The sequence below is a fragment of the Ranitomeya variabilis genome, chromosome 4 (genome assembly GCF_051348905.1).
Source record: "Ranitomeya variabilis isolate aRanVar5 chromosome 4, aRanVar5.hap1, whole genome shotgun sequence".
In the NCBI taxonomy this organism is placed as follows: domain Eukaryota; kingdom Metazoa; phylum Chordata; class Amphibia; order Anura; family Dendrobatidae; genus Ranitomeya; species Ranitomeya variabilis.
In genome coordinates, this window is record NC_135235.1 from 265,897,576 (window position 1) to 265,910,769 (window position 13,194).

The following is a 13,194-nucleotide window of genomic DNA, read 5'->3' on the forward strand; positions in this document are numbered from 1 at the left end:
TTGATTTCTCTGATACGTAATATACGTTTTGTTTCCCACGGCCATAGCTGGTGAAAAACTGAGCGAGATTCACTGGAAGCCGAGCGGCACGCTAGAGATGAAGGACAACGTGGAGAAAGTTTTGCAGTTCATGGCATCTAAAAAGATCCGAATGCATCAAACGTCGGCCAAAGGTGAGAATTACTGCGGCCCAGGACCACGCGTTACCCCCTCTTATAATGTGCTATATATATATATATTTAATACCCATTTAACTCTTGGTTCAATTTTTACAAATTCTGAATGTAAAGGAAGGAGGGGAAAGGAAGGGAAGGGAAAGGGAAAGGTAGGAAAGAAAAAGAGAGAAAGGATGCAAAGGGAAGGAAGAAAATAAGAAAAGGGAATGAAGGAAAGAAACAAGAGGAGGGAAGGAAGGAAAGAAGGGATGGAAATAAGGTAAAGAAAGGAAGGAAAGGAAAGAAGGGAAGGAAGTGAAAGGAAGGAAGGAGATAGAAGGGATGGGAAAGGAAGGAAGGAAATGACAGAGAACTGAAGGGATGGAAGGAAATAAAGAAAAGAAAGAAGGGAATGAAGGAAGACAAAGAAGGGAAGGAAATAAGGTAAAGGAAGAAAAGTTAAATAAAGGATAAGACCGAAAGAAAGGCAGGACAAAAACAAGAGAGAAGTGAAGGAAAGAAGGACAGGAAGCAATTATGGTAAAGAAAGTAAAGGAAAGAAAAGAAAGAAGGGAAGGAAGCAAAAGGAAGGTAGGAAAGAGAAAGAAAGGAAAGGAAAGAAAGTAGGAAAGAAAATGAGAGATGGGAATTAAAGAAAAGAGAAGGAAAGGAAGGAAGGAGTGAAGGGTGGAAAGAAGGGAATGAAATAAAATAAAGAGAGGAAAGAAGGTAAAGAATAAAAGGCAGGGAAATGAAGGAGGGAAAGAGGAAAAAAGGAAGAGAAAGATAGAAGGGAAGGAAAGAAAGAAGAGAAAAAAAGCAAGAAGAGAAGGAAGGGAAGAAGCCAAAGAAGAGAAGGGGGAAAGGAAAATGGGGAAGGAAGGAAATGTTAGTCCAGACAACTGTCTCTCGCTCTGACCCACAAAAAAAATGCCCGTGTGCGTGATACATAAGAATAATTACTACGGAAAGGAGAGCACAGTTTAAAATGTATCATAGTGCTCCTTTGTTGTCTTTAAAAAATCTAATAATGGGAAACTAAAAGGACATAAAAGTTTGGCCCCACATATCACATAAAATAAAAGAGGAAATAATGATTTCAATTTTTTTTTTAAATTTTTTCGTTCACATGTGTGAAAATGCAAATGTGCCTGTGGTCATGAACTGGTTAATCTTGTCTCTTCCCATTATTGGGGAGGACTCACTTACTGTGATGGACTGTCAGAAAGATCTGGGGAAAGGCGGAGGAGAGGAGAAATCTGGAGACAGGGCTTCCCATGAGAGATGATAGGGGGGATGGCTCAGATAGAGAATGGCTGCATCAGATACAGAATAGAAAGCCTCTAATGACCTGAACAGGAGCTGAGCTGCAGTACCGCAGAACGGCCACTACATGGTGTACGGCTCCATAAACCGTACATCTGGGACCTGGTCACGGCTGATCGGTGGGGTGCCGGAGGTCGGACCACCACTGGTCTGATATCGGTGGCTTCTTCTAAGGATCGGCCATCAATACATCAGTCCTGGAAATCCCTCCACCTCTAAACTATGTCATTGTCTAACTACAGATATTGTGGAGGGAAACCTGAAGTCCATCATGAGACTCGTACTCACCTTAGCCGCTCACTTCAAGCCAGTGTCCGGACGATCCAGCAATCATGGCGCGTTGGGTGCGCCAGGGAAGAGCCAGCCCGCTCATTCTGCCCATCACAGGCCCCACTCCACCACAGCCATGGCGCAGGGAGCCGCCGCCGCCCTCGCAGAGGTTCGCCAGGACATGTCGCGCTCAGGACGAGATGTTTTCCGCTATCGACAAAGGTAACCGCGGTCAGTGACAGCGTGAGATGTGCACAGGGCATTTTCAAAGGGATGGCAAGAAGATCGGCTATTGGAGATCAAACCCCCCAGTCACTTGTGTATAGTGGTTGGGAAAGGGCAGGAGAGATACTGACATTGCACATTCTATAAGCACCTTGTATGATGCGTGATGGATTCCAACATGCCCAATCCATTATTGCAGAGGTTTGCAGCAGTGGGGGGCATCACCAGGGGTCATTACCTGCATGACACGGGCTGATTCCTGTGATATGTGCAGAAATCTCTCATGCCTCCATTCCAGTGGGCAACGACCCGTTCGGCTCTGCTACATCTTTGCATACTATTTTCTAAGAACAGTGCAGACATTCATTTTGCAAGGTGTCAGGGGACCGTGATCAGTATTCGGTACGGTGTCTTATCTTCCATCATTACCCAGATTCTCAGGTAGGAATTGAATGGAAATCGGAGTAGATGACGAGTCGAGGCTTCTCAGTGCCGTCATTTACACTGAGAGCAGCGGTCCGCAGATTGTTTCCCCCTCCGATGAATCCCTCTCTGTCTGCTCTCCGTGCAGCAGCTGAGAGATATAAGGCCTCATCACCGCCAGGCGGCAGCTTTATTGTCCGCGTTTATTCCTGTGCGGCGGCAGAGTTATTCCTGCCAGGTATAAATCACAGCTGTAATGGCCGAGGGTAGCGGTATAAAAACCGTGCACAAAGCGAGGAGGAGTAAAATACCAATCATCCCAACCATGGGACAGAACAGAGGGATCACGACTCGTGCAAAGGGTGACGTGAAATCCACAGAACGCCCCAAACATTGTGAATCAGGGCCACTCACCAGCATGGATCCCTGTATTTTATCCTCACCGCACATGTGCATGCTATTGCGTCTCATCTGTAAATGATACTGAACTGCAATACCGGAACCAGCCTGTGGTCAGATGTGGCACTCTTCTTCAAATCAATCCCATCTTCTTACCTTAAACCTTATCTTTCTTATATAATTTTGGGGCAAACTAAAGGTGACAGTATACCTATCAGCCGAGCGCACATTCTACAAAAATGAATCCCCCATTCACATGCATGCTCTGTTTGACTGAGTGTGCATTGGATCGTAACTGCTGCCAGACGTGGAAAATAAAAGGATGGGGGTTGTAGTCCGTCATGCCCGATCCTTCTTTCCAGCACTGTCTGCTGGCAGGAGGTATTAGCAGTGGTGAGAACATTATAGCTGGGGGATAACGATTGCAGCGGTGGGGTACGCCTCACAGTGCGGCCCCTCTATCAGCAGTCAGCTGGGTCAGGGGGAGTATATGTAGGTACGGAGCTATTCGCCAATATATGAGTCTGGATGTTAACATTATATAATAATCTACAGGAACAGCAGCGTGGAAGAAGAGATTGGAAACCCGTACTGGAGCGTGCGGGCAATGGTGCAGCAATACGAAGGTCAAGGCAGTCGCTCTCCATCCGAGTCATCGGGGTAAGAGGCGCCATCGTCATCACTGATCTATAGGAGAGGTCCTAAATATCTGACAGATGCGGGTGCTACCTCTGATAGAACTGGGCCAATGATGGAGTGGTCACTGTGCACACACGACTGCTCTGCAGTTTTCTGATCTCCCCTAGAAGTGAATGGAGCCCTTTAAAGGGTAATTCCCATCTCAGCAAATTATCTCTACAGTTGAGCAAAAAGATTAGCAAGACCCCAATCCAGTGGTCACGTCCTCTCTGGCGGCGTCTCTTCTGATCACTCGGCCTCCACCATGCCATGTGTACATTGCATCGTGACGTTGTGGGGGTCTCCGCAGCGCTCTGGTCCTGTGGCCAGAGACAACCAGTATGGCCGCTGGACCTACAAATCTTTTTTGCTTAACTCCACTTATCTTTTATCATCAGCATGGGTGATATCTTGCTGACTACTGGGGCTCACACCCATCTCAGGAATTAGGCACTGAAGTCCCTCGTTTGAATGGAGTGTTGGCTGCACATGTTCCATCCATTGTCTGGGGACCACCAGTGATCAGCACATTATCATCTATGTTGTGGTTGTTAAAATGGAGATACCCCTTTAAAGGCTATTTCACTTGTGTCGTACTACTACATAATACCGTAAAATTGCAAACAGCAGCCTGATGGTGGGTACTACAGACCATATAATAATTCTGCCATAATGATGGCGCCCTGCATTCCTTGTGGCACGTGCATTCAGATCAGCCACATAAGCGAGCAATCATGTCTACCTATCTTATGCTGAATGCAGCTCTATGGATCACATACACCAGGGGACGATACTGCGGAGCAGACGGCGCAGTATCACAGAATTTGGGGATTTGTCATTTGTCCTCGCCATAGACATTTATTGGAAAAAATCAGTCAACTATAAAACATAAATGGGTGACTGGCATCCGAAGGCTCACTAGCCGATCGCAGTCGGCCACCTTCAGGCAATCTCTTTTCATGTGACCTACGGGGGTAATCAATGCAAAGGAGAAGGATCTCCTGCTCAGGTCTCCCCCTTGATAGACAAGAGCACAGCGCAGCTACATTACATGGATGGCCCATTGATGTCACTGTGTGCCAACACAGGGTAAAAGAAATTCAGCTGGATACTTCCCCAACAACAGGATGAGACCAGATGGAGCAGGTTAGGGGTGCGGACAGCTGCAGAAGGGTAAGGGGTGAGCTCAATGGAGTAGGGTAAGGGTATGGCCAGATAGAGCAGGGTAAGAGGTGAGGCAGAATGGAGTAGGCTAAGGCCAAATGGAGCAGAGTAAGGCCAAATAGAGCTCGGTAGAGGCTTGGCCAGCTGGAGAAGGGTAAGGGGTGAGGCAGAATGTAGGAGGGTAAAAGGTATGGCCGGATGGAGCAGGGTAAGAGGTGAGGTAGAATGGAGTAGGGTAAGTCCAAATAGATCAAATGGATCACGATAGAGCCTTGGCTACCTTGGAAGGGTAAGGGGTGAGGCCAAATGGAGCAGAGTAAGGCCAAATAGAGCTCAGTAGAGGCTTGGCCAGCTGGAGAAGGGTAAGGGGTGGGGTAGAATGGAGCAGAGTAAGGCCACAGAGAGCTCGGTAGAGGCTTGGCCAGCTGGAGAAGAGTAAGAGGTAAGGCCGAATGGATCAGGGTAAGAGGTGAGGTAGAATGGAGTAGGTTAAGGCCAAATAGAGCAGGCTAGAAGCTTGGCCAGCTGGAGAAGGGTAAGGGATGAGGCTGAATGGATCAGGGTAAGAGGTAAGGTAGAATGGAGTAGGGTGAGGCCAAATAGATCACGATAGAGGCTTATCTACCTGAGAAGGGTAAGGGGTGAGGCCAAATAGATCACGATAGAGGCTTATCTACCTGAGAAGGGTAAGGGGTGAGGCCAAATAGATCACTATAGAGGCTTATCTACCTGAGAAGGGTAAGGGGTGAGGCCAAATAGATCACTATAGAGGCTTATCTACCTGAGAAGGGTAAGGGGTGAGGCCAAATAGATCACTATAGAGGCTTATCTACCTGAGAAGGGTAAGGGGTGAGGCCAAATAGATCACTATAGAGGCTTATCTACCTGAGAAGGGTAAGGGGTGAGGCCAAATAGATCACTATAGAGGCTTATCTACCTGAGAAGGGTAAGGGGTGAGGCCAAATAGATCACTATAGAGGCTTATCTACCTGAGAAGGGTAAGGGGTGAGGCCAAATGGAGTAAGGCATGAAGGAGTAGAGTAAGGTGAGATGGAGCAGGGTTGGGACGTGGCTAGCTGGAGAATGATAAGGGATGAGGCAGAATGGAGCAGGGTACGGGTAAGGCCAAATGGGGGAAGGCAGGGATGAGGAAAGATAGAGCAGCCGCGTTGCATCTGAAAACCACATGGATTTCTAATGACTCATGTAGCAATTGCTCGATTTTGCAGGGAACAGCTGTTTCACCCACAAAAGCATGCGGCCATTAACAATAGTTAATCAAGTTATTAGCAATGCGGCGAAATGTAATAAGCGGCCTCTCAGCAGACGCACCGCGGACACTTGTTACACGCGAGCCGAATGTGTGACCCCAGCCTAACACTAGTAATTCCAAAAGAAAAAAAGGTCTATACTACTGGCACTTCCAAAATTGCAGAAAACCGAAAAAAAATGGAAGTTTTTTACTGAATACTAAAAAGTATAAATTTTATTATAACAATTAATAAAAAGCATAATAAAAGGTAATACACAAATCAGAAAGGAGAAAGAGCAGCAAAGCACCTTCACGCAACCAAGTAGGGCAAGATACACATACTTTACACAGGTCAGGAGCCAGTCACATTATTGCAGATGGTGGCTCATAAAAACCCTGAGCTCATGAGGAATCTTTAGGGGTATAAGGTCCCTTTAAAAGTCCCAAGTGGGAAAGGTATAAGGAACTAGGAAGAGCCAGTCATTGCAAACAATATAAAGGGGTAAGTGACATGTATAAGACAAGGTATGAGATTATTCAAACAAATGATGCATGTAGTCATAAGGCATAAGATACCATTACACTGAAGTCAGAACAAATCAGTACTGAAGCCTGATAGAACAACATGGTAAGATAATAATAATCAGACATGGGGTGAAAAAGATGGTATACTCATCTTATTGACCTGGTTGCTGAAGGTACGAGACCCCAACGCACTATTCCCCCCTGAAGAAGCTAATGCGAAACGTGCGTTGGGGTCTCCTACCTTCAGTATCTATCTATTATCTATCCATCTATCTATCTCTCTCTCTCTCTCTCTCTATCTATTATCTATCTATTATCTATCCATCCATCTCTATCTATTATCTATCTATTATCTATCATCTATCTATCTTTATCTATCATCTATTATCTATCATCTTCTATTAGCTATCTATCATCTATATTTATCTGTCTATCTTTCTATCTGTTTATCTATCCATCTATAATCTATCTATGTATCTATCCATCTATCTATTATCTATCCATCTATCATTTATCTATCTATCTATCTTTCTATCTATCTATCTATCTATCTATCTATCTATCTATCTATCTATCTATCCATCTATGTATCTATCTATTATCTGTGTATCTATCTATTATCTATCTTTCCATCCATCCATCTATCTATCTATCTTTCCATCTATCTATCTATCTATCTATCTATCTATCTATCTATCTATCTATCTTTCCATCTATCTATCTATCTATCTATCTATCTATCTATCTATTATCTGTGTATCTATCTATCTATCTAGCTAGCTATTATCTGTCTATCTATCTATTTATCTATCCATCCATCTATCTATCTGTCTATCATCCATCATTGCGCCTTGGTCTCTATAAGTTTGGGGTCACTGATCAGACACTTTCCTGTATTTTCCGTTCTTCCATCCTGTTCCTGTGAATATTAATAATTCGGATAGGAGAAGCCAAAGCAGCCTCTCGTACTGCGCGGCGTCCCCGGGTACCCGCCGTCCCTTCCTCCGCCTCTTGGACGGAGCGTCCCCTCCCCCTCCTCCGGAGCCTGTGTTCATCTTCTGTGATGCTGGGTGGGATGACTCTCCTGCACGGCTCCGGGTGACAGGACGAGGGGAAGAAGCAGGAGAAGGATCAGTGAATGGCTGCGGGGACGGCTGCATTGTACCGGTGCTAAGACGATGCCGTCGGTGTGTGCCCCCTCGGCTGCGGTGAGCTCCGTCCCTGCCCGCACCTAGAAGGCTGCCACAGAGGGAAAACAAGCTGCAGGGTGGGATGGAGCTGGGGGCTTGGAATGAAAACCGCCCAGGAAGGTCTGATGTGCCGGAGACCAGGGACGAATCAGCCGCCAAAGTGCAGATGATGGAGGGATCGCAGCAGCGCCGGGCTCGGTAAACAGGTAGCAGCATCTGGAGGGGACGCGGCTGGTAAACCACGCACGGCGGCTGCACAGACTGCATGATGCCAAAGGCTTGAATCCGAACCATGGGAGGCAAGCTGGTGAAATGGTGAGGAGGATGTCACCCGCTTCATGCTGCACCTTTCCCACATGCTGGCATTCTGAATATATATATGTTGTAGTACCGCCATTATTAATGATCACAGGCGGCATTAGGTGTGTGGCACCATGGACGTGTACACGTCTGCCCCCCGCAGGACCACCTTCTGGCGTCACACCGTTGTCTCGGCAAACAGGCCACCCTGCTTGATGCTGCATCTGCCGCCACCAGTTGCAAATACCGTCCGGGGGATGAGACCAATAGGTTGTGACACCGTCAAATGCAAGTAATAGCCGGGCAGAATTGCAGCCGGTTTTGCTGCGTTCTTCACGCTGCGGTCACAATGTGGCTTTTGGGCATTACCGCCCTGCAGAGTCTGAAGTTTTGGTCTTTAGGCAGAGCTTGCGGAGATACCCGCGGGCGTGCAGGTCTCACATGCTGGATATAGAACATTTGGTTTAATGTAATTTATGTCTTCTGTATTCACAAGCTGCTTCTTTGTAGGGCGCCCGTCAGCACGAGATGCTTGTGCCATGTGATGACTGGCACAAGGGTGTGAGGCGGTAGGACAGACGCAGTTACCGTTACTTAAAAGGTTTTCATCAAGATGGCAAGTTTCATTTATCCATAGGATAGGTGATAACTTACTGATCACCGGGACCCCCGCTGAACCCGAGGGTGGGCGTCTGCAGCTCACCATCTGAGCAGAGCGACAATTTGTTATGTGCATCACCGCTGCGTTTAGATGGGGCGCTGCAGATGTCCCTGCTCCAGATCTTCAGGAACTTAAGGATAGGTACTAACTAACTTATCACGGGGGAGGTCCACCACTGGGACCCCCGCTGAACCCGAGGGTGGGCATCTGCAGTACACCATCCGAGCAGAGCGACAATTTGTTATGTGCCACACCACTGCGTTCAGACGGGGCGCTGCAGATGTCCCTGCTCCAGATCTTCAGGAACTAACTGACTTTTCTAGGGGGCCGTCTACCACTGGGACCCCCACTGAACCTGAGGGTGGGAATCTGCAGTTCACCATCTGAGCAGAGCACCAGATGATTATGTGCACCACCACAGCACCATATATCGCCAACGCTCTGTTCAGACGGGGCGCTGCAGATGTCTCTGCTTCGGATCTTCAGGAACTAACTGACTTCTCTCAGGGGCGGTCCACCACTGGGACCCCCACCGAACCTGAGTTGAGAGTCTGCAGTTCACCATCTGAGAGCAGAGCAGTGGTTGAGAATGTGCGCCGCCGCTCCATTCAGATGGGGCACTGCAGATTTCTAAGCTCCCGATCGTCTGGGATCTTTGGATAGGTGATGACTGACTTATCACGGGGGGTTTCACCTGTGGGACCCCCACCAAACCCAGGAATAGCAGTTTGCCATCTGAGGAGAGCGCCAGTTATGTGCAGCACTGCTCCATACATTGCCACCGCTCCGTTCAGATGGGGCATTGCAGATTTCTATGCTCCAGATCGGTGGGGATCTATGGATAGGTGATAACTGACGTATCGCCGGGGGGGTTCCACCTCTCGGACACCCACCAATCTTGAGACTGGGAGTCTACATTTCACCACCTGAACAGAGTGGTGGTCGAGGATATGCATTCCAGCTTTACATGATCCGGAGCGGTTGGGGTCCCAGTGGTGGAAGTTTCTCCAGCAATGACAGAATGATAACTTGCTATCTTGGGACTTTTGGGTCAGTTTCCATTGATTTCTAAGGGGCACATCTGATGTTGTGTTGAATAGTCAGTGTCCCCCTCTGCAGTGCCGGGTGCCATGTTTCGGACACATAGAACGGACAGTCACGTTTGGAGATCATTAGGCGACCACCGCCCAGTTCTCGGTACAGATGTACCCACCCTCCCCTTCCAGCCAGTTTCCTTAGGACCTCCCATACATTTGCACATAGACACATAGAGCATAAACAACACCCGACAGAAGAACACAACTTTATTTTTAAGTTGCTCATCTGGAGATATCCCGAGCCAGGAGGATGATTAGGGAGGGACCCGTCCGCGGATATGTCAGCGTTATGGCTGTATTTGAGGTGCAGGATGTGCCTCGCTGTAATTGATGACTTCGCTACGGCACAGATGGTACGTGGCTTTTTTTACAGCTCTCTCATCTGTGCCTAATTGGCCATATCCTTAAATCCTGCCCTGCCTAATGCCATTATAAGGCCCTGATGCCCTCAGAGGCATTATGATTAATTAGATATGAAGTCATAAGGACAGTTCAGTAATATCAGATTGGAGGGGCTAACACACCCAGCCCCCCACCAGTCCGCTCCGGCAGTGGTGGATGTACACACTCTATGGAGTAAGAACACCGTTATCATTCTTCAGATTTTGAGCTTTTTTTAATACCTCCATTTTGGCATATTTGGGGCAGTATGACTTGCTAACCTTACACTTTTTGCTCCATGTTTGACCCCGGCCATACACTTATTACTCAGTTTATCAACTGTAATAAGAAATTAGTGTTAATTACCATTCCTCTTCCCCGCTGCTCTATCCCCCCCTACTGGGACCAGGAGTCATGACGTCCCATCCATTCCACCTTCTGACCACTGATGGGCTGCAGGCTCAGGTGACTGACACCATATCATCCACCTGGAAGTCATGGCGTCCCATCCATCAGTCACCCGATCCTGCCGGCAATCAGTGGCTTCAGTGACCAGTGGACAGGGCGTTGTTAGAAAAAGGTTGTGGAAGACCCCTTGGTCTTGGTGAGGGTTTATATTGGGTGGGATATGGACGCTTTAGCTGCCAAACACATAAATGATGCAGGGTGCGGAGCGCGTTGGGTGCACGGGCTGCAGACAGTTGTACCACAGCAAGCCACATAACAAACATGGCATAACGCAGAGCGGTGCGAGGGTAATACAGGTCATGTCTCCATAGCCCCACTGGGCCGTCATGTGCATTCTCTTATCAGCTGCAGTCATTCATTATAGATTTTTCGTACATTTCGCGCTTTGTTCTACTTTTGATTGGCGGCTCATGACAGACGTACAATATTGGTCCTCCACCTAAACCCACAGGGGAGCCGATCGCAGGCCCTCAGGCCCTAACACCCCATCCAGAGGTCAACTGTGGCCGGTGGCCCCTTATTTAGTGTGATCACTTTGTATTTCTGGATGCTGTATATCATCAGACGCTCGCTGTATGTCCTCCTATATGGCGGTGCATTTACGTGGTTGTTTTTTTGGCTACAGTTTTTAGCTTGGAGGCTTTTAGGGCGACGATCCCCCAGACATCTGTGCATATTATCAGCACGCGCTATGTCTGCAGCACTCATTATAACGGTACTGATATGAATCTATTTCCACCCATTCCCTCTCGGTGAAGCCCTCACCTTACACATGGCAGTCACCCTGCCGTCACTGTGCTCTTAGGGTGACATCATTCTCCATTAGCACAGGGTATAGATATCACCCCAGTGCCGTGAATTTCAGCATCGCTGTCTTGTATGAAGCACTAGGGAATGGGAGCAAGACGATGTATGTGCACTACCAAGTCTACAACAGGCTCGCTGCAGATTATTCTCAGCTAGGTCCGATAGGCGCGTTCATCAGACGCCCAACACAAGGCCTTCTGCTTCCTGCCTCGGATCCATGGTACATAGCCATATAGTACTATAGAGCCCCATGGGCCCAGCATTGCCCATGTGCAGCTCTAATATAACTTGTGAAACGCGTCGACCCATGAATTAATACAGAGCTGTCGTCCCTACATACAGGGGGTCTACAGAAACCATAAAGGGGCACAGCGGGCCTACTGTACGTCTAGTAACACAGACCATAGCTGTAGAGTCTCAGCTGAACTGAAAGATCTCCTGGGCGCCAATGAAACCTCCCAAAATTTCCTAAAAATCAGCAATTTTTTTTTTTGCGTGATGCTGTGATGCTTCATTCGATGATGGAGCCCAAACGCACATTCAGGCAGCATGGAGAGGGCATGATGTGAAAACGGCCTCACGGCCATAAGGAAAAGTGGACACCTCCCACAACGGCAGCACTAAAATTTGGCACATATGTGTACGCCCCTGCACAGGCACCATACTATCAGCTAGTAGCCTGTGACTATTGATGGCCTCAAATACCTTACCCCATTACAGTAAGGCCAAGGCTGGAAAACTGGTTGAGCTGCTAATCTCCGAGTCCGGGCCAGTACCCTCCTAGAACCCAGTGATTACAAAAAGAGTTTCTTGTGCCCCAATTCCTTATGGAAAAATGTAGGTGTGTGTGTGTGTGTGTGTGTGTGTGTGTGTGTGTGTGTGTGTGTGTGTGGGTTAGAAAATGGCATGGCGGTGAAAAGAGGGCAGGGTGACGTAAACAAATTTCTGATGTAAAATTTTTCACTGGCATATTTGATATCCTCTGCTAATCAACGCTATTTTGTATGATATTACAATAAAAATGCAAAATCTATAAAAAATAATCTTGTTGTGGCAGTAAGATTACTGTCTGCAGCAGGAGCCTCCCCCCACTGCTCTGTCTGCAGCAGGAGCCTCCCCCAACTGCTCTGTCTGCAGCAGGAGCCTCCCCCCAGTGCTCTGTCTGCAGCAGTAGCCTCCCCCGTTGCTCTGTCTGCAGCTGGAGCCTCCCCCCACTGCTCTGTCTGCAGCAGGAGCCTCCCCTACTGTTCTGTCTGCAGCAGGAGCCTCCCCCCACTGCTCTGTCTGCAGCAGGAGCCTCCCCTACTGCTCTGTCTGTAGCAGGAGCCTCCCCCCACTGCTCTGTCTGCAGCAGGAGCCTCCCCCCACTGCTCTGTCTGCAGCAGGAGCCTCCCCCCCACTACTCTGTCTGCAGCAGGAGCCTCACCCCACTGCTCTGTCTGCAGTAGGAGCCTCCCCCCACTGTTCTGTCTGCAGCAGGAGCCTCCCCGCACTTCTCTGTCAGCAATATTTATCAGCATATAACATGTTTTATACACAGTAATATAAACATCCCATATCATAGACATTACAGTAATATTTCCTACATGGTCCCCGCGTCCCATATATTTCACTAATTTGACTTGTCGTAGGCAGGGTGTGATGGTGAAGGATCGGTGATTTCTCAGAGGACGTGTAAAAAGCAAATATATTTTAGGTCGTAAAATCCTCAGTAGTCTCTTGATACTTCAGGAAAGCCAGAATATCGGCTGCACGTCCGCCCTTTGATGTTCTTCAGAAGAGGAAACTCCTTCCAGAAACGCATCTGTCATTCCTGTGATTAATTCATACTGACAAGACTGATTATACTCCATAAATAAGGCTGAAGGCAGAG

At 47.9% G+C, this 13,194-nt stretch overlaps 1 protein-coding gene across 4 annotated transcripts in view; it reads left to right on the plus strand.

Annotated features, from left to right (window-relative positions):
- Positions 1-13,194, plus strand: part of DIXDC1 (DIX domain containing 1) — a 93,614-nt gene that overhangs the window by 49,928 nt on the left and 30,492 nt on the right. For 3 of the 4 annotated variants that reach the window (XM_077249759.1, XM_077249758.1, XM_077249756.1), the window contains 3 exons: positions 48-173; positions 1,724-1,973; positions 3,354-3,458. In XM_077249759.1, the coding sequence (XP_077105874.1) occupies positions 48-173; positions 1,724-1,973; positions 3,354-3,458 (481 nt within the window). Of the gene's footprint in view, positions 1-47; positions 174-1,723; positions 1,974-3,353; positions 3,459-7,431; positions 7,923-13,194 lie in introns of those variants that run through there. The other variant, XM_077249760.1, reaches the window with a different exon arrangement.